The 22,006-nt window shown below is 40.9% G+C and overlaps 1 protein-coding gene across 3 annotated transcripts; it reads right to left on the reverse strand.

The window, feature by feature from the left end:
• Window positions 1-4: 4 nt before the first annotated feature.
• On the reverse strand, window positions 5-21,291 carry hmbox1b (homeobox containing 1 b). Of its 3 annotated transcripts, none has more exons than XM_008398151.3 (10): window positions 20,866-21,291; window positions 15,525-16,208; window positions 10,314-10,399; window positions 9,003-9,113; window positions 7,656-7,809; window positions 7,398-7,480; window positions 6,231-6,326; window positions 6,021-6,115; window positions 5,650-5,733; window positions 5-4,759 (listed from the first exon to the last, which is right to left on the reverse strand). In XM_008398151.3, exons 2-10 carry the CDS (start codon window positions 16,196-16,198, stop codon window positions 4,616-4,618), a joined length of 1,527 nt encoding a protein of 508 aa, XP_008396373.1. In that variant the 5' UTR covers window positions 16,199-16,208; window positions 20,866-21,291; the 3' UTR covers window positions 5-4,615. The 3 variants fall into 3 exon arrangements, with proteins under 3 accessions (XP_008396373.1, XP_017157757.1, XP_008396372.1); XM_017302268.2 differs by having other exon boundaries at window positions 6,021-6,112; window positions 15,525-16,205; window positions 20,866-21,290; XM_008398150.3 differs by having other exon boundaries at window positions 15,525-16,205; window positions 20,866-21,290.
• Window positions 21,292-22,006: the final 715 nt, after the last annotated feature.

Here is a 22,006-nt window from a genome sequence, read left to right on the forward strand (position 1 = left end):
TGGGTAACGTCATTGATATAGCTTTATTCTCTTGTACATTATATATATATATATATATAATATAGATATCATACTAAAATAAACACAAGTTAAAAAATGGACAAAGAAACTGTACAAAAAATGTTTATATACTACATCTTAATTACAGAACAGTCTACTGTCCAAAAAAGGCACTAAATTCTGAAATGGGCAATACAGTAATTTTGAACTTAACTATATTTGTGATTGATACGACAGCATTCAGTCCTCTGTTCCTAAGTGATAGTGGGATGAACCGGGTGGCATTTCACTTGAAGACATTGACCGACACGTAGCCACACCGTAAGAGGACGCCTCCGTTCTGGTAAGCGTCCACCACACACACGCGCGCACGCACACACACACACACACACACACTCTCACAAACCAGTAATTTGACAGATCATGGCATGTCAAAGTTCAAGGCAGACATCTGAATATGAGTTATTGAGAGAAAAATCTCTGAACGCACTCTGCAGTATTCCTCCCTTCATTAACCTCAACCGATCTGGTTAGTGTGTAGACACTGACATCCATCACAGCTGGAATACTATGTGTGACGTGTTAATGCTACACCAGCCCTACCGTGTGTATAACTGTATTGTAGTACACTGGTGGAGGTTACAGTTCAAGCTTACTCATCAATACTTTTCATAAGGTGCATCTTTGTTGGCCTTTTCATGAAACTGTTGCTCAGTCGGACAATGGAGGACAGCTAAATGCTAAAACGATAATAGAAAAATAAGTTTGGTAAAATGAAAGAGCATTAATTTAACTATAAAGCACATTTCATTTCAAAGCATGTCATTCGTCTTTGTACATTACCATTAAAAAAATTAGCATAAATACATACTTTTTTTTTTTTACCACTTCCTTTAAAAACCTGTTTTGTTTTTTAGCTTCTTACAAGCGGAAGCTGTTGATTAGCTTTTCTAAAGCAGAACCCAGCATGGGGAGTTATGAGCATGAGGTGTATTTCAAAAAAAAAAAAAAAAGTTACACTTTTAGTGTTGTAACATGTAACCTGGTTCATCAAACATCAAATCATTTTAGATATTAAGAATCACAAGAAATGTTTTCCTGCCATGAGGTTTTTTTCAGTTCTGTTTTTTCAGTTCTCCAAAACCATTGGACAGTCTTGCATGTGGTCTAAAAATTTTATTCACTTTTTTTTTTTTGGTAAAAAGTATTGGCATGACTCTGCTTAACATGAAGGTAGAATGGTAGCATAAAGGCGGGGAAACGCACAGCTAGCCTGACTTTGTCCAAAAATATCTCCTCACTTTGCATCTTGAATTGTGAGCTCAAGGCAAACCGACATAAGCATCTGCATAGCCTCTCCGGATCCTATAGGGGGCCCCCAAGAGCAGTTAAAGTTTGACAAAGTTGACATTTTTTTCCCCATACAGAAAATATTAGCTGTATATCTTCATACAAAAATGAACATGATTTTTACATCAAAGATATCCAAAGCAGAATAGACTAACAGGAAAGACTGAGTTTTTAAATCTTTTGAGTTAACATGTTTGATCTAGCCTAGCATAGCGTAGCCTCACCTTTCAAGATCTCCAACTGTATTCTGCTGAATTCAGTGTTTGTGTAAAAACTAGAGGAGTGACATCAACCACTCTTACAAAAGTTAAGTTTAAAACCTGTAATTGTCAACCCCTGCTAGCTACCTCAGCAGATAGCCTAACTAATGACCCAGCTAATGTTAGGGTGTTAGACTTGTGTAAATCTAATGATTTACATCTTCTTCTTGGTCAGTATTAAAGTCTGAGAACAAGATGAATACAAAAACAATGTGTGAATATTAGCTTAGCAGCGCTTACCAAGTGGTTTTTGTTTAGAGCCCATTACAGGGCTCTAAATGGTTGAATCTGCTGCTTCAACTATTTCAATACTGGATCAAATACCACCATGAAGACATTTTGTGTTTTCTTTAGCGCTGCAACTCATGGGAAACGGTGGATGCCACCACAGCCCCTACATGTCTGAGGCTACCTAAGCAATTACAAGTTTTCAATGAGCCATGGCTGACTAACTTGGATGAGAAGCTGGAAAGTTCCAATGATGCATTAAAGTCTAATGTAATCCTACAAATGGAGCCACTGACACCAGTTTGATTCTATGGGAGGATTTTGAATGGGTGCGCCATTTAAAACGTGCTCAATTTTCCTTAAAAAAAAAAAAAAAAAAGTACTCTGAACAAAAATATAAACGTCCCACGTCAAAGAATGTTGCCATGTGGAGTTAAAAACTGTAAATGAGCATTATCTGACATTTTCTTGCACAAAAGTAATATTTTCTCTCAATTTGTGTATATTTTTTTATTCCAACTTGCCGAGTTGGTTTTTTTTTTTTTTACCCAGTGCATGGGTGGGACATATCCAATGGGTAAATATAGGGAAAACTTGAGGTTCAACTCAAAAGGAGAGAGCCGGCAACCAACACGACTAGGATAAGGGAGCCATGAGGGCTACATTGGCTTAACTTACCCGATTACTGGGTTCAGTTTTACATACAATCCGTTGTTATGCTGTATTCCAGTTACGTCAGACATAACAGAGTCGGTTTTAACATCAGACCCGAGTTTAAAAAAAAAATTTGGAATTTCAACATGGCGATGCCACAGACTACAGTATATTTTTACAAACGTTTTAAGCTTTACTTTCCATAAGCAAAACACTGCTTTTCATTTGTTCAGGTTGTAGTCACAGGCACCACGTGTAGCACTGATTTTACACACACCCTTACTTGTGTGTCTTGGAAAATAAACAGAGAGTGGCCGTATTTAAATTCAAAGTCAACCTTATAAGTCATAACTTTGGGTAGTTGGAGTTGCTCCTAGTTTCCCAGTAGAAAATCTGACTTCAGAGGGAGGTGCCGTTTTTTTTCTTTTTTTTTTTTCTTCCCCAACCAGGAAGTAGGAATTTACCAACTCCATTTGAACCCCAAGATGGAGCTGTGGTGCAGTGAACGATGGAGGCTAAACCGTACTGTAGAGACTCAAACCATCAATCATGGGAACTTTTGCACCACTTCCTGTCCTTTGGACAACCCAATCATTTATCAACACTAAGAGCAATTTCTGGACAATGTCAGGCTAGCGGTTTTCCCTGACTTCTTGCCACAATATAATGCATCTAAAGTAGAGACGAAGCTAGGTTCATCTCCAGCCAGGGTTTTGGAGAACTTTCATTTAGGACAAGAAGAAACCAAGACACCTGAAGTGACTGATTCCCTTCAATGTTTCCCTTTGAGGTTATTTATAGGTGAAATAGAAAAAAAAAAAAAAACAGACGTTTGTAGAGTTCTTTGATATTTATCTCCAGTGTGAATTCAGTCTAATTTAATATCTGCTGTATAAAAAAACAAACAAAAACAAAGCACATAGCTTACATTATTATCATTATAAAGAAGTAGGCAGCGTCACAGAAGTAGTAAATAGCTTAGGGGTATAATATAAGTGCCTGCCAATACCTACCAGTCCAGACACAGGCCTGCTGTAGTGTGGAGCCTACCGCAGCTGGAGAGGCTTCACTGAACACTGAGGAGGAATCGACACCAAAGGAGTTAGAGGTCGCTTTGGGTTCACTCAGCACAGAGCCACTTCCTTTGGCATGGATGACATGGAAAACAAAGCAACTGTTCCCTTACTGGACATCTAAGGGAGGTTGATTCATCCTCAACGACTCTGAGGGGAGTTTAACATAAGAGATTACAAATAAAAACCCTGCTGCAGCTGCTGTTGGGTAGAAACTTGAACTGTGCAGATTTTGTTTGTGCACTTTGGAACGGTGGGATATGAAGAACCAGCTGAGGGGAGGTAAGGCTACTTCTTAACAGACATCTTGCAAAGTTGGTTAGGCGTCAATCGAATGTAGCAGCGCAACTGCGAGAGAAAGGAAAGCAGAACCTCGGTAAGAGACTGACCGGACCCGCGCCGAGGGTCAAACGATCCCAGCCGATCGCCTTGCGGCCGGAGAGGAAGAGGAGGAAGCGCTCTTCATCAGCGGACGGCTCCTCTTCTAATGCTCTGCACTGAGAAGAGGTGAATCTGAGGGTGTAGGTAGTATGTCATGAGGTGAGGGTGACTGAGAACCTTTAGAAGTCCGCTATATATACACAGTGCGTCGTTTTTTTTTTTTTCTCTGAGGTTGAGGTGAGAGACTGAGGATCGGCTCAGACAACCAGGCTGCTGAGGGAAGGAAGAGGAGAGAAAAACTGAAGAAGAAGAAGAAGAAGAGGTATCCTGTTTTGGGAAGGGAGAGGAGTTCCTGGGAGACCCGGTCCCAGAGAGGAGCCACCGTTAGGCGGGAGGTTCACAACTGGCTGCTGCTTCTTCTGTCACAAAGCCTACAGTAGCAATGTCTGCCAGCTGGGTCGGTATAGTGAGTAGAATAGGGTGAGGAGGGGGGAGGAGTGTTGGGGGTAATCACTGTTTTACATGGAAGTTCTGGGAGGAGCGGAGACAATTTTACTAAGATTATTTTGGTCTTTTTTTTTTTCCTCTTTTTGTCTTTTTAAACGCTCCCCGTCGTCCCCCGTCTCGACTGGGCTTTGTTCTCTCGCTCCGTCCCGGTTCCTGAGCGCTTCATTCATCCTCCAGGGACTCGGTCTTGATGTCGCTGGGCACGCCTCCGGTTCTGGACAGCGCCAAGATGGTGTGGTTGACGGCAGCCATCTCCACGGCCAGAGAGATGGGGTCCTGATGCTCGTTGTGAGCCGCGCTGTCGTCCTAACGGGAAAATCAAGACAGGATGTCTGATGATCAACTCTTCATGAGCTGCTGAGAACCTGAGTCAATCCTTCATCAGCCTTTCAGCTCACGTCTCTACAGTTTGTCACATAATAATGCATCTTTTTGGAATTTAAGGAGATGGAACACAAATCAGAGCATATTTCTGAGGTAGAAGGAAAATATACATTATGTATTAAATGTTTTTCTTCTAAATAATTTGAAAAGTGTAGCTTAAGGTATTTTCATCTAGAAACTGAAAAATTCACCCCATGTCTCAAACTCAGTCAGTAGAACTGCTGGGTTTATTCCCATAATCCACTTGTGTGTGTTATAATATAAACTATTCAAGCTCATTTTATTATTAATTCCATTTTTTTTCTTTTTACATTTTGTCATTAATTTGTTTTATTTATGAACATTTCCAACTTTAAGAAGCAGAAATTCACCTTTATCTATTTTTCATACATTAAACAGAGGGAGGGGAAAAAAATCATAATTTTATGAAATCCAACTTTTATTGAACAGTTTAGGGCTGTAATGATAAATTAAAAGTGACAACGCTCCTCAGTGTCACTTTGGTGGACTTTTCCCAAATTTATTTGGGACAGGGTTATGCTTTCTCATAGGAGGTCTAGTCAAAGCTTAAATAAGCAAACAGGAAGGTTTTTTTCCTTTTCCAAACAGTCTTCAAAACTCAAACTGCATTCTGTTACAACCCTGATGTAGATTAGACCATTTTATTCCAAATTTTACCTTAAAATCCCTGTATTTTATGTACATTTCTCTTTGAGCCAATCAGGTTTCAGCATTGCCTCCCTCACCCCATCATGCTCTTGTCATGAGGACATCAGTGAATGTAGCCCTTACTACATTCTTCTCCCAGTTACCTGTGTAGGTGAGGTGGGCTCCAGGCGGTAAAGGCCAAACGGTCGGCTGAGAGGTCTCTTGTCGAAGTAGGGCAGGTCGCAGGCCTGAGACGGGGGAACAGACAGAGACGGCTCACTGCCTTACTTCTGCTTCCATTTGTTCCAACAACAGGAAGGCTTGTTAATGAGGGCAATGCATCAGACTGAAGCAAGTGTGCCTTTTCTATATTTAGTGAGAGCTGACTACAGAGTTTCACGAGGTAAGCAGCAGTTGAAACGCAGCAGCTCGTCTTTTTATGTTCGAGTTTTATGCCAAGCACACAGGCTGCTGCTTAGTTCTGTGCGTGTTTGTGTGTGTGTGCGTGTGTGTGTGTGTGTGTGTATGCCACTACCTGCTCTGCAAAGTCATTCCCATCGATGTCGTCGCTGTTGGAGTGTCCACCCGGACTCTGAACGTCTATCCCATGACTCTCTAGGATTGTTGCTTCTTGGAGGAAGAGGATGGATTATCAGTTTTACGGTGAACATTCAGTTCATCAGATATTAAATGTGACGTTCGTTAGAACACAAAGTGCTCTGCCAGCATGTGGCGCCCTCGTTACCAATATTAGCTCGTCTCTTGATCTCCTTGCGCCGGTTAGCGAACCAGTTGTAGACTTTCAGGGAGGTCACCCTCTCCAGATCAGACAGCTTCTTCCCTATGGAGAAAACACACCAAGCAGTCTTGCTTTAACACGCCTCTTAATTAATGGGAATATTTTTCAGAATGTTTAGATTCACAGAAACGTCGCTGGCGGCATTTGAGATTCCTTCAGTCGTGATGTCTGACGCACTGAAGTCTGAAAACAAAACTCTGCAGCATATTTTACGCCCGTTACCTCTGTGTGACCCACAGAGACGGATACATTCCTTGGCACTACAGGCAGAGACAGACGTTCACACAGTGTTCAAATCAAACCAGTTACAGCTGAAACATTGAGAAATAATCTCCAATTGATGCCTGTTAAGTCGCCAACTCTGAACAATCCCCTTAGAAACAAGAAAAGGAAGTAAAGCATTTTAAGTTGAACTTCACTTCAAATAGAACATAGTTTCTAGATGTTTATGATTTACAATCTTTTAGCCACTTTTTAAGACCATTATGAATAGAGTTTAGAATCAAATGTAAAAATGTGACAAATATAAACAAAAATGCAAATAACATTCACTGGTTGGCAACAGAAGTGAGCCAAAGGTGAAAACGAACGTCGTCCAGCCAACGTTGTCTGCTCCTATCCATGATGGATGTAAAAAAGAAAAGCTAGTAAGCTAGCTAGCAAGGGTACATTAGCACCTAGTTACTGCTAGCTGCTGCTGCCTCAAGTAACAGAATGCAGAGAAGACGTTTGTATGCGACTCAAATGTTGATGCAACAGTAAAGTCCTGTGAGAAAACAGAAAAAAACGGATATACAAGATTAAATAGTCCAGATATGACAAAACTTGTGATTAAAGTATTTAAGGGCAAATAATTTTTACTTCTGAATGAATTTAAGACTTAAGGATGTGAAGACATGCCCTGTTTTCAGTCAATTGCTAACCTTTAAAATGAAAAGAAATAGGAAAGTGTTAGCATAACTATGCAGGTTAAGATAAGTTTAATTGCGTCTAAATCAGACAGGACAAACGTTGCCACCAAGGCTGAACTGGAGCACAACCAAAAGAAGAATACAAATTATTTAAAATAAAAGTTGATTAATTCTTCAGTGAGGATTTGTTAGTGTAGCTCACCTGGTTTCTGAATAACAGCATTGCAGGCGTTGGCTATCTCCTCTCTTTTGGCTTCATCTGGGTACTGGTTGTCATTGAAGTAGCTGGAAACAATAATCACACCGATTCATTTAATTTCACAACAAAGGACAATATCAACAATATTGTTGGGCTGATGTTTGATTTTGTAGACACTGGAAGTCATTTCATTGTCCAGACTGCCTTTTACTCCTGGAGGAAATAACCGCGGCGTTATGAAGCCGTCTCCTCCACCCTTACCTCTCCATCACAGCCAGGCACTCCTTCCTCCAGGTGAAGCGGCTTCCCCGGCGCAGCCGGAAGGTTCCGGGGGCGGTGGCGAGGGGCGGCGGGGTTTGCCTCCACTCCATCTCCTCCAGAGGCAGCGGCGCTGGCCTCATGTTCAGAGTGGCACCTGGAGCAGCAGCAGGAGAACCGGCGATGGGTTACAACGGAACGCGCTGCACAGAGAGCGAAGCCGCTCGTCTGGGTGCAGGTGTGTTCGTGGTCAGGAGACGCAAACTGAAATACAGTGGTTTGGGTCACCAGAGCGGTAAACGGGGAGCACATGTTCTCCCACGGGAAAGAACCAGAACTGCAGAGCCACTAGTAGAAACAGTGCATTGCTCTATCAGTATTTCCATAATGTCTCCTTTTATTCCTTAGCAAGGAATAAAAGAGGATCAACAGGGTCAATACACTACCAGCGCCTCCAAGTGGTCAATAATAGAATGGTAAAATTATTCAAGTTGGTATTCTCTGCCGCTGGAGCTTCCTCAAGCATTCAGCATGTGGAAGTGAGTCAGACTTAATCAATGCAGACAAAACACCTGCATGGCATAGCATGAGATTAAAATACGCAAGAAGCTGCGTTTCCATTGAACATAAAATTATGCAATTTGAAATTATAAAAATAAATGAACATTGAAATACCAATTTTGAAAAAAAAGTGACTTCTTTTTATTATAAGATTTTGCGCTAGGATGAGGTGTCTTTTCCAGCCGTATCAAACTTCGTGTATTTCACAAAACCGCAATGGAAACACTGTTTTCACGTCACACTGCTTTGCATACCTCCTTGGATTATGTAAACATGCACAGCTGACTCCAGAACTGGTCATTTTGAAGTGCTGAATATGGAGCTCTTATGTAAAAATTGCCACATGTAGCCGCTCCCAAGTATTTTTGGTTCCATTAAATATTTCTAGATGATTTTGTATAGTTTATCCTAAACTGCTGCCATCATGGTGTCCCCTCATGTTCTCATTGGCACTCGTTTTTGTAAATATTTTGATCTTGACATGTATGGGCTGTTTTTTCTAAAACTGTAAAACGTGTTCACGTGTGTGTGCTAACATTTAAGACGCCTCATCTTGTCGAGGTGAGATCAGCGTTCATCTCTGCATTGCCGACTCCTCCAGCTCATCTTATTACACACTGTAATGAGAAACTGCATCCGCTCCGGAGACTAAGCTTTCCACGCTAATGCTTCCAAAGAAAAGCCTGGAAGGAACTATTGAGAAGAGCTCCACTTCCACCATGACGTCACATTTCCTCGTCTAAAGATCTGAAAATCTGCCCCGGGGTTTGTTTGAACCCTCCGTGTTACCTGGCGTGGTTTTCTCCAGGATGTACCAGCGGTAGAAAGCCCTCTTCTTCTGCTCGCTCAGGTCGGAGCCGTGCTGCAGCAGCCAATGGGAGATCCTGCTCTGGCTGATGCCTGGAAAGCAAAAAGGCAGCCGCGTGTCCAATCACAGCGCCGGAACAACACGCGGATAATTAGAAAGCAGAGACCCAAGAGGCACAGAGGAGCAGATGAGTGAGGGTGAAGTGTTTTTCTCCTGTCTTGGCTTTGATTTCACCTCCTCCTCCAATCACAGCTGGCAATCAAAGAAATGCACCTCGACGTCTTCAGTAATTTACAAACAATGCCTCTTATTTAGCTTTTCACGTCTGATTCTGCTCTCGGTTTAATTATACATGAACGCCGTATGAGCCACAGATGGGAGTTTTAGATAAGGCTTTAGAGTAATGCATGATGGATGAGAGCATTTTCCTCCAGGCAAAGTTAAAGAATACATTTTTTTCCCCTTTGGTTGATAACATCTTTGTTCATTACTGCAACTCAAATCCTGACATGCAACAATCTGATGGTTAAAGGGCAACTAGGTGGTCTTAACCAACCCAGGGCACCATGTGGGGTCTGCATGCGTTCTACAGTTAGAAACATTTTATTTCTATTTTTAGGTGTTAAAATAAAAAAAAAAAAATAAGGATTCAGGTTTAGAGTGCAGATGGATGGAAAGTCACGTTTTATACTTTTGTGAACTATTGGGACAATACAGAAGTGATGAGGGAAGATTATTTAGATTTAGTTTTATTATCCAGGTTCTCTCCTCTTCAGTTTAAGGCAACATTTACAGTCCAAAGTTCCAGAAACAAACAATCTGCTTAAACAACTTTGCATTTTGGATAAATAACTACCAAATAAAATTTGCCAACTTTTTTTTTCTCCAAAGAACCAACATTTTATTTCTATTTTAGGTGTTAAAATAAAAAGAACAAAATCTAACTTTTTAACAAATATGGGTGCAAAATTAAGTAAAAGATATTTGCTTTTTAGTTTTTTTTAAACTAATTAAAACAATTACTGGAACTGTTGTTGAAGAAAATAATTATTCTACAAATATATATATATATATATATATATATATATATATATATATATATATATAAATAAATCATTTATTATTATTATACCTGTATTTAACGTAGGGGTGCACCGATCGCAGAGATTTAAAAAGCCTGACCTGTCGATTACGATTTTGGCCATTACAGGTTTTCTTTTTGTGGGAAATGTTGCTAAATATAGCAAGAAAGTTGCCAAGTTGGCAGCAGAGTGAATTCATGTGCTACTAACCGGTCACTTGAGCCACGACAGCCTGAGAAATCCTCCGGTTCCCCAGGAAAGCTTTGATCTCTTCTTTCACCAGACTGCTGTCTCTTCTGCAAACAGAAACACAGCAACACTATTAAAAAGTAAACCGGGACACAAGTGGCAGAAAAACAGCAATAACAAGCTATGCTGGAATAAGTGTCTGAATCATAAGCTAAATTAAAGCTGTTGTTTTTGCACTTTTAAAGATAAAAGCAGAGTTTGGTTCTGAAACAACATCCTGAGATTCGATATCTCCCAGAACCCAGTTCAACCCATCATCTGAACAGAGAGAGTAAGAAACCAACATCTGTTGCAATCAATTGGCATGGCAACTAGAGCATTAAGTAGGTAAGCAGAAAAGGTAACACTGGAGGAGCTGCAGAACTTAAAGAATCTGTAAGACAGGATAGTTTTGTTTTCACACCTGATAGTCCATTAGACTGGGTTTGATCAAGGATCAAAGTTGCAACATTTTTATATTTTAAGCTGCTGCTGTTCTCGTACAGGCTACACTGTGTCAAACAAACCAAACACTTTGAAAAACCTGTTTCCCTCCTCGCCTGTGGTGGCGCTGCACCAAGAACACACTGAAGGAAACGACACGAAAATCTCTGAAGAAGACACTGAACTTCTGAAGTGTAAACAAAATGTAGCGGCGTCAGATTTCAGCAGTTGTAGGATTTCTTTTTTTCTTTGGTAAGAGAGCCAGATACATTTCTCCTGCTAGCGATAGGCTTGTGCGTTTGTTTTGGTTGTGTTTACCCAGAATGCCCTGCCGTGTAGTCCGTTTCCTGCTTACAAAGAGGTCTCCAGTCCTCTTGGCATTCACATATGCATTCAAGCTGCATTAAAGTTCACTTCAACCGAACAGAGACCGAGGTTTGTCGGAGGACCAGAGTTCGATTTTTTGGTCCACCCACCATTCCTATGGTGAAACCCAGTTCAGGCTTTCAGATTGTTGGAGGTTCACCTTCCAGTCGGATCTACAGTCAGAGCTCTAATACATCAGCTCAGATCAAAGTCCAGACCTGAATCCAAAAGAAAATGAGGAACAGACGTCCACAGATCCATCCTGTCTGAGCTTGGGTCTACTACATGAAAACACTCAAATGTGATTATAGTTTCAGAAACCTCTAAGGGTGTGAATACTTTTCCCCAGACGTCACAGCTGTCATTCACAAGCCAATAATTAAACCCTCCCGTTTTATTCAGGCCTCCATTTTGACAGCTTCACCACGTTTTTGTTCCTTTATGCATAATGAGCGCCGCGTTCCACAGGAACACAAAGGCAGCCGCTCTATAAACGGAGACGCAATCAACGTGTTTTCAAAATGTCTTCAAGGCGACATTTCCATCGACTTAATACGGAGGAGGGAGAAAAATAAATAAAAAAATTAAAACATGCAGAGACTTGCAGGAGAGTGCAGTCACACAGTGTACCCACCCTGCCGTCTGGCATCCAGTCAGCCCCTCTGCCCCACTTTTCCTTCTACATATATATTTACACATTCGCAGGCGTAGGACCGCCGTGGCCCCCCGACTCGCCTCAGGGGACGTAATGCGTTCAATGTTTGCTGCGTTTATCCATAATAACGCGTAGAAAAGTTAATGTCTCCCACAGGAAGGCCCCCGCCCAGCTCCAGGCGGGCTCAGTCACAACGCAGCGCGTCCAAGAATCCTCGACCCGAGAGAGCATCACGACTCTCGACATCGATATATACATCCTCCACGTCGGGCTCTTGTGGCGCGGCTAAAATTAGAGCCTGGGAGAGAGAAGAAGAAAAAAAAAAAGCTGCTTGTATTGACACCAGCAAATCAATGTAGCAAGAGCTGCTGTACAAGACAGAGGAGGAAGAGGAGGAGGATGAGGGGTGCCAACATAAAGGCCCGACCCCTGCAGAGGAAAAAATATGCAGCTTAAGGGAGGAAGGAGACGGGCAGCCGGGTTCTGCTGACAAGTTAACCGCAACCAAAAATCTAACTGGATCGACGTCAAAGCAAAGGTGTTTGATGTAGACTTTTATTAATCTTTTAAAAATTAATGCTCATCTTTAGTTTTGTTTTAAATAAAAAAGGAAGCTTTTGTATTTAATAAGGACAGTATTATCAAAGTAAAATCTTAGAATTAGGCCTGTTATGGCGAATTTTACTTGGTGATAAACAACAATATTGTTTTGAGATCATTTAAGTGAGATAATGGCATGATGATATAAGTTCACCTTCATTAAATTCTAATGAACACTGAAACCAGAAGACATTTAAAAATCTAGAAAAAACAAAAGCAGAAATAAAATCAATTCTAAAGTCTCTGAACAAAAATAATTATAAAATTTAAAACGAGGGCTATTTGAGACCAATTCAACAGACTGGAGACCAGTTTTGATACAAACGAGAAAAACAGAAATGATAATGAAAAATTAAGTTTCAATTTATCATGTGATCAGTTGATTTTTTGTTCACTGTGACAGGTCCACTTACAGTAGAAGATATATTTACTACAATACCAATTATTGTCGCTTTGCATTCCACGTCTATGCAGGAACTTTCAGTCAAAAAAAAAAAAAAAAGCTGACTTGGCTGCACCTAAAAGTGCTTTTAATTAATTTGTTAATTGTGTCTAAATTCAGCAAGCATCCTCAAAGGACAAGGCTGCTATATTTCGATTTTATTGGTCAGAAATGACTGCATTGAGAAATTTTGCACATTCTCTAGGTATCCATTAGAAAAAAATGTAACCACTTTGATTTCTGCAAAACCCTTTTAAAGTTTTGTATAATTTACACATCCCTCTCCTACAACAACAAACAGCCTACTTTGAGTATTGTTGAGTAGGTACAACACGGCCCTCTCCTGCTCTTCATAATGTGCAGTCTAAAGCAGAATGAGCGATGGGACGGGCGGACGGCGCCCAGGACTCGATCGTACTGCCGTGTGATAATCAGGATGTAGTGTGAAGCGCTCCGAAGGAAGCAGGAAATGACTAACACGTGTACCGTGATAGATTAGGAACACTGAACCATTCAGGCTAATGGGCCTAATTAACTCCTCACCATGTCATATGATAAGTGGAGTTTCATGCTTTGTTCCCAGCTAGGTGAGGGGCAGAATCCTCCCTTATCCAAAACCAAACAGCTGCGTTTGTTTTGTTTTTTTTAAATCATCTCCTCTCTGAAGCTGAAACCATTTCAAATGTGTCCCAACTTGTTTCACTAATATTTAATCAGCGCTCGTGCTTCAAGGCTGTACTTGCATCCAGCAGAGCCTTCTCATTTGTCAAAATGTAACTACGTGACCTACATAGGCCTCGCAGGAACTACGGATGATCTGCGTGATCCGTTTTAATGACGCTCGCACATTAAAACCCCCCCGCCGGCGAGCAGCTCCGGCTACTGGAACCGTTTCTGCTGACAGAAATCATCTCCAGAGAAGATGGATTCCATAATGCAGCCGGACTGCCACGGCTTAAAGAGCAGAACCTCTTCATACGCCTAAATGTTCAACTCACTGCACTGGATTCACCGCATCGCAAAAGTTTACAAGCTTTTTAACGTGTTGTCATCTTTAACAGTTTACAATGGAAGGGTTTATATCAAAGCACATTCTTGTGTTCTGGGCTGTTCAAACAGATCAAGTAAAAAAATAAAATAAAACAGCAAGCAGTAAATACTTTGTTCTCAAATAAAAAGGTTGGATCTAAAATTAGTGGAAAGATTGTGCAGCTGCAAATTCAATATAGGAGAGCTTTAACAGGGCTGCCAATAATTGTATAAGTGTTAGTTTGTCTGTCATCATCAAGTGGATATAATTAAAGCAAGGGAGAAGAAAAAAAGCCAAAGCCTGTCTGTGGCAGCATCTAGAATGGGAAGTTATTACAAAAACTAAAGTGACTTTTTACATCTTAAATGGGGAAGTAATATGCGGTTTCTAGGCACAGGAACATTTTATGGCAATAATATAACTATGGCACCTTCAGTTATCAAATATGACTTGCAAAAACATTACTTCTTGATTTAGCACCTTGAAATTGAGTCTCTGTAAACTCCATTCTCTTTCTGAAACTCCACCTTCAGGAAGTCATCACAACATGGCTCCTCTATTAATCCTTTAACAACATTTCTACCAGTGTTTCACTGAGATGAGCTCCTATAATGAGCTCAGCAGATGTGCTGTTCTACCAGGTGTTTGCTAATTGCTGCTGGCTAGTCTGAAGGAGCTGAGTTGGTGCTGCTCTGGGAGGCAGAAGCGCAGAAACGGCAGCTAAGAGGAGCTAAGAAGAGGAGGAACTTTGTCCTCGAAGGCGGGGCTAGCTCCACATGGGCGTTTTGCACAGCTGAGTGGTTGCCATGGAGATTAAAGGATTTCTCAAACATCCATGAAAGAATCAAGGCAACACTGCATGCATGTTTTTGATTATGTGAAGCTCAAAAAAGGTTTACTTTACATAATACTGCTCCTTTTAAATCAGAGGAGCAGTAAAAAGGTCCGTCAGATGTTCATTTAAGCTCCGAGTACAGACGGGATGTTATTTCACATTTCTGCTATTTTTTTTCCATGTACGAGGGGGGAAAAAAGGCATGATTCGTAATGATATCATACCGGTCGATAAAGTAAAAAAATCATATTGGGACATACCTAATAAGAAGGCCTCTCTTTCAGAGACTGTGCAGTCTGATGCACGGTGTCTCTTGTAGAAAGGCCAAAATTAAATGCTTCTATAATTCTAGAAAAAAGAAAAAAAAATCAATGTTGGCTTTAAAAAGAAAAAGAGAAAAAAAAATCGTTGCGTTTCTGTGCCTCTACATTCAGACACCTCCAGACAGAACTGGTGTGATGCTGAAGCGACGTTTTACTGAACCCGCTGTCTTGGCTTTGAAAAGAAATAATGGTGCTCCAACATCAGCTGCACTTCAACAACCCTGAGAGAAAATGTGCTTCTCTTCTTTTTCATCATGAACCTTCGAGCTTAGAAGAAAAAAGAGCCATCAATTCCCCGCTATTCATAATGAAAATGCACCGAGTGTAAAAGCAAAAAATAATGAAAAAAACAACAAAAAGGCCTTTAAAGCAGCTCTCAGAAGCACTTTATGTGTTCATCTGCTTTATTCTATCAAGGTGTGAGAGAAAAAGTTTGCAAAGTAAACAGTTTGAGACCAAATCCCACCACCCCCACATCCAGCTGCCACTACCACTCACCTCATCAGCTCCTCCACCTTGTCATCCACGTCCAGGTCTTCTTCTGCAGCTTCGAAGCCGAACGCCCTGGACGCCGCTGCGCTGTTCACCGGGTAGCGAGGCGGGGACAGTTTCCCGTTGGGCGTGGCCGCCAGGCTGTCCCGCCCGTTCTGCGACAGCGCCACCAGCGCCACGGGCGACGGCAGCACGGCCGAGGGCGGTGGCGGCCCCGGGGGCGGGGACGTGTCGTAGCTGTTGCTGGGCGACGGGGACAGCCCCCCACCGCTGTTGTTGAACTGTGTTTGCGTGGCCGTGGAGATTTTGGAGGTGGTGGACGAGGCGACGGCGGCGGCGACGACGAGGGAGGAGGAGGAGTGGTCGCCACCTTCACCGCCGTTGCACGTCGCAGAGGAGGAGGTGGTGGTGGTTGTTGCCGAGGCAGTGGCGTTATTGTTGAAGGATGTGGCGGTCGTTTTGGCGGCGGAGCTGTTGGCCCCGCCTACGAGGTAGGTGGACGAGGAGGAGGAGGAGGAAGAGGTGCGGTGGCCGAACTTGTCGCCGTGCTCCCGGTCCAGCCGGTCCAGAGTGTCGAGCGCGTGCAGGATCTCCTGCTTCGTCATGCCGGTGCGACGCAGCCGCTGCAGCAGGTCTATCTGCTCGATGGTGAAGCGCGGCTCCTCGCTGAAGTCGGACATCCTGCTGCTGCTGGGCAGGAAGAGACAAACAGGAAGCACAGGCGGGAAGTTCAGGAAACTCACAGGCTGACAACATGGGAGCACACAGGATGTCAGAGGATAAGAAACAGTCGCATCACGGGGAGAAAAAAAAAAGAAAAATGATGGGAGGAGTTAGAGGAATGATATGAAAAAAGGAAAATTACAAGGAGGGAAAAAAAAAACAGCAGGAGTTGATAAGAAGAGTAGAGAGAAAGATGAAGTGTGAAAGAAAAAAAAGGGAAGGGCAAGGCAGAGGGAAAAAAAAAAAAATCAGCTATTTTTGGGAAGCGACAGGCAACACGTGCAGCCTGCCAGAGTCACCTTGACAGCTGATGCTATCTTAACATTCAGACTGTCGTTCTTTAAGAGCTGCTCCATAATCCCCGCGCGCTGCGCTGTGCAGCGCCGCCACCCACGCTGGATGCTTTTCATAAGCAATTTGCTGGACTCCAAATCAATGCCTCTGGAAACAGACTGCGGCAGATTTTTTTTTAATGTTTTTTTTTTTTTTTTTTGCCGTTTTCGGCAACGGCCCAGCCTGCGTTGACATGACGACCGCTTTAAAATAAAAAGGGGGTCACCGGCTCCTCGCTACAGTTCTGTTACTGTGGAGAGTGGGAAAGCGACGGGAAGATGTCGTTAGTCATCTTGGAGGTCACAAATAAAGGAAGGGTGCAGCTCAAGTATTCACACCCGTTTTTTTGTTGGAATTGGATTTTACACACCACAACCAAGTTCTGCACACTTAGAAAGTGGAAGGAAAAGAAATGCATTGTTCCTTATTCTTTACTTATTAAATCCGGAAATGATTTAAGAGTTTTAATTCCACCCCCTCTCTGATGCCCTGACTCTGACTCTGACTCTGATGCCCGTAAATAAAACCTAAATCAAACTTTTCACAGCAATTTGAACAGACCCACTCCAAACCTTTCACCCAGCACAAAAGACCAGATAAATAAAATCAGATGATTGTTGCCATTTTTTAAAGCTCTTGCGTTCTTAACGGTTATGTTGCATTTATTCTCACGTAAATCATTTTAGTGTCATTTAAGTGAGATGTGCGTCCTAATTCTGCACCAGAAGAAACCAGACGCGGCAAATTGGGATGCAAACAGCTGAAAAGAATAATTGTGACTAGGCTTGTCACAACAAGCAATAAAATTAATCACATGATAAATTAAAAATAAGCTCAATCATTTGTATTGGCATGTTTTATAATTTTTCTCTTTTCTTGCTTTCTACCAAAAACTGGAAGACAAAAGTCTTTGGTCTCGACTCGCCTTTTGTGTTTACATAGACTTCATAATTTTAGTTGTTTAATCTGTTTTGTTTATTTTGGATAATCAAATTGTCTTCCTATCCCAGTGTTAAATGTTTGTCGGAATTTAAAATGTATTGATTTTTGAGAATGTGTTCTTGCTTTATTATGCCATTATCATCATATGATTTGAAAATGCTCTCATAACAATATTATTGTTTATCGCAATAACTTCTGGCACATTTTATCATCTAGAAAAATGTATTATTGCGACAGGCCTAAATATGAATTTATGAATTCTGTCAGTGAAGCGCATCACATCACAGTCCCACCACTCATAGTTCTACCAATCAGATTTCCCTACATTAGTTGCAGTCAAAGCTCCATGAAAGGACGTTGCTATTGGTTGTGCTTTCTTCTTTTGACAATCCTGTCGACTCCTATTGCTGAATAAACTTTAAAACTGATCCCATATGCTCTGCTGCATGACGTCAACGTTCTTCTGCACATGCAAGTCGGTTGGGCTGCAGAGCTCCACAGCTCAGGTGGAATAATATGTTGACGGGACTACAAGGTGCTTTCTCTCTGAATTCCCAGATGGAAATACGACAATTTTTTTTTTTTTGATAAGAATAAAAACTTCTTCCAACTGTGAAACTAGCCTCAATCTCAGTATTAAATATAGCTAGTGCTTATATGATAAGCAGTGAACGTCTCAGGGATAAATTATGAATGGAGGACTCCTTACAGTTTATAGCTCATTAAAATGATTTCCCATATAGTACTGTGTTGAGTATTATATGGAAAATCACCTATTAGTGAAAGTTCCTCTAAGGCTTGAACGAAGAATATGGACAGACATTGATTTCCTGGTGTGTTTGCATTGCAAACACTGGTTAGTAAGAGCTTCCATACAAACAGAACACAATGGAATGATTTGGATCAAAGCATGAAACATCCTTTTCTTAAGCTTAGAAATCAAGCACTTTGTTGTCTGAGGGATTCTGTTCTGCTAAATAAATTCACAAAAATGTCCCACAAACAAACCTGAGGTTTTTGAATAAATGTGCGCTCAGATTAAGCATTAACCAAGTTAAGCATTCACTAGTTTTACTAGTCAAAACAATGTCCAGTAGAAGAAAAAACACAAAGCTACAAACAAACAAAAATAATAATAATTAAAAAAAAAAAACAATGTCACAGGAAAATATCGGATCAGAATGGACCCCGTCAGGAATACAGGGTTCAATCTTTTTTTCTTCTTTGGTTTCTTTTTAATAAATTGTCCACTTCTGTTCCACTGTAAAAGATTTAAATGTATGACTGATAAATAACATCTCCAAACAGGAGATCCCTCAGAGTATTTGGTTTGATCGTGAGTCAGGTCACTGAAAAACGGATCAAGACATCAATCAATAGAACCAGGCAGCAATTTGAGTCTTCATTAACTGATCAATAATGAAATTATAGGAGTGATTCATGCATTTTTATGATTAGCCATCTTGGTAACACTTTATTTGAAGAGGGGTGAATAAGACTGACATGACACTTTCATAAATATGACATAACATCTGTCATGAACATGAATAAGCCTTCATGAATATTTATGACTGTTGTCATAAAGCGTCATTCTGTAAATTATGACACTTTTAATACAAAGTTGACATTATTCAAAATGTCTTTGTTATGACAACTTGACATTAACCAATAAATCATTACTGTTTAAACTTTACCTTTAATAACAAAGTTACCTAATTTTTAAAGTGCAATCAGTAATACTTTTATAACAAATTTATATCAGTAATGATTTCTTGGTTAATGTCAAGTTGTCATAACAAAGACATTTTGAATAATGTCAACTTTGTATTAAAAGTGTCATAATTTACCGAATGACGCTTTATGACAAGTTATAAATATTCAAGAAGGCTTATGTCATGTTTATGACAGATGTTACGTCAGTCTTATTCACCCCCTTCAAATAAAGTGTTACCGCCATCTTCAGAATTCAATAATGCCAAGAAATCTTGATAAATAAATTGGTACAAACTGAGTACACGGGTACAGAATGGCTCTTTTGGCAAATCCTAAATCTAAATGGGCAAAATGCATGGGAGGAATGAAAAAGTTATTTTGAATCTGAATTTAGTTTTCCCAGACATTTATTTTTACATGTTTTTCTGTCAATGATGAGAGGGCATCTCCACTGCTTAAAATATGTCTAAAGATAATATTTCTAATATGTGCATTATAATTATATCTTCATGTTATTATATTATAATATAAGCTCCTTAGACATTTCTTTTTAGCAAAATTCTTGGTTCACTTTGAGATATTTCTTTTAATCTCTTATTTATTAAGCTGCTTTCTGACTTGCAACTTCTGATTCAGTGCCATCACAGTTTAAGCAAACATGGCCGCATTTCCCAATTTTAACTTAAAAATCCAAACACTGGTAAACATCAGCTGGTTTCCACTGCATGATTCCACAGTGGGATTTTTTTTTTTTTATTTGTGGAAGGACAACAAAAATGTTTTTCCAAGTATTGGGATCACCTTAAATTGTTAAGTGGCATTTATTATTATTATTAAATTAACAACTGGTCACATGAGGTGTTCTTTTTTTGTAATGTTTCACTTTTGAGTATATGTGCCTACATTGAACAGCAACTTAAAGAAAAGTAAAGAAGTTCCAATTATGGCTTTTAGTTTGTCAACCCAAAACCAGTGGGCACCATTTGAACTCTTTACCCCTCTTCCTAAACTTCCTAGATACGCCCCTGTTAGTAATGGATAATAATGCCAACTTCAGCGAAAATAAATCAGAGGTTCAGGTTTCTGACACATAACATACAAACTACGTCAATTGTACGCTCCTTGTCTGTCCGAACCGACCTCCTCGGTTCGTGGTGCCTGTTCCATCCATGTGTTTTTGTTTTGCTGACTATGTGGCCCGCAGTGACAGCGCCAATGTGTCGCTCTGAGCAGCGGAGCTGCAGGCACGCCGCCCCCGGCGTTGATGCCAGTTTTCACGCCCTTTGCCCAAAAAGCTAACGACGAGTGAATATTTTTCCGTACCAAAATGAGCCACGAACAGCACAAACATCATATCAGACACATTGTGACGTTTTGCACGTCCAACTTTACTTCATTAATGCGGTCCCGTTTCTGAATTGGTCCTGATAACAGTCCACTGGCACCACAGAAGCCGCCAGCCAACTCAACCCGGGTTATTTCGGTCGCAGAGAGCCTATGAAGTGATTAGCATAATGTGCTAGCCGTGCCAAAGCCGCTCCTAGCTGCCTATAGTTAGCCGCCGTCGCTGGCTAGCGAGCGTTTCATATTAATAACATCACTTTCAGTGTGGGAAACAGTAAAGTACATGACTTACCTCGGTTCAAATAGTCCACTTCACCATTTAACTTTAAAAGTAACGCACAAGCCAAGCGGTGTCTTTTACTGCTGCCGAATTATAACGCAGTTTGATGGCAGTGCCCTGCACGACCCTTTTCCAAGGATTTCTAATCAGAGGCGAATTATTTGCCTCTCCGCTTTGTCTGTCTGACAACAGCCATATTGACAACTAACACCTTCGAGGAGCGCAGAGGGAACTGTAGTTTTACTCCCACAAAGGTCTTTATAACACGCGGCGGAGTTCTCCAGGCGAAAGACTACAAATCCCGGGAAGGAGAGCGAGGTGGAGCTGAGGGCTCGTGGATCTACAGCTGTCACATCAGAAACAGGGGCGGTGCGGCTTTTAATGCGACCGACAGCAGGCACCAAGCAGCGCCAGGCAGCCAGTAGGAAAGTTTCTGGGAATGAAAACAGCATCATAAAGTCCACAAAAAATTTCCTGTTGCTTAAAAATGTAGGGAGGTCTTCATGTCCGTACATTAAAAAAAAGAAAGGTAAATTACACTTAATATTTTAGTGAAGTGGTATAAGATTGAAGTTTTGGACATAGTAACACAAACTAATTAGTGAAAGCATACAACCACTGTTTCGTGGTACTGAGCACCCCTGTAATGTCAGTGTTTGATACAGCCCCTATGAAAGAATATTAGTGATTATATCCAGAAAACAAATCACTGCTTTTATGCACTAAACCTCCACCAGGAGCTAAAATAAATAACTATAAAATATGTTTTTATATTTGATCCAAAAGAATGTTTCATGTTCTGGTCACTCCCTTTGCTATTTTATATGGAAAAATGTGGAGCAGGATTACAGTGATTGGGGGCGGAAAAAGTATTCAGATATTTTATTTTTTTATCTCTGAACTCTGACTAATATTTTTCTAATTCTAGCTCTAATTTTGAAATTGAAAAAAAGCGTGGCCATATCCTCTTCTATCATTTTATGAGAACTGATACAAATAACATAAAATGGAGACCATGTTTTCATAACATTCTGGACAAGACAGATAATTCTGATGACTGCAAAACTAACTTGTATAATATTTCTGAATGCTAATTTGTCGTTTTCTAAGGTGTTTGCATTGTAAATAAGCAGGAAAGGGAGTAGAAGGTTTC

This window comes from Poecilia reticulata, chromosome 21, assembly GCF_904066995.2.
Source record: "Poecilia reticulata chromosome 21, P_reticulata-male-v2, whole genome shotgun sequence".
In the NCBI taxonomy this organism is placed as follows: Eukaryota; Metazoa; Chordata; class Actinopteri; order Cyprinodontiformes; family Poeciliidae; genus Poecilia; species Poecilia reticulata.

Excerpts from the sequence above, each read along its gene's own strand:
- hmbox1b (XM_008398151.3), bottom strand. The coding sequence starts at position 16,198 with ATGTCCGACTTCAGCGAGGAGCCGCGCTTCACCATCGAGCAGATAGAC. Across the intron at positions 7,810-9,002 it reads CCTGGAGAAAACCACGCCAG|GTGCCACTCTGAACATGAGG; the intron begins GTAACACGGAGG and ends CTGCTGCTCCAG. Across the intron at positions 6,116-6,230 it reads CAAGAGACGAGCTAATATTG|AAGCAACAATCCTAGAGAGT; the intron begins GTAACGAGGGCG and ends TCTTCCTCCAAG.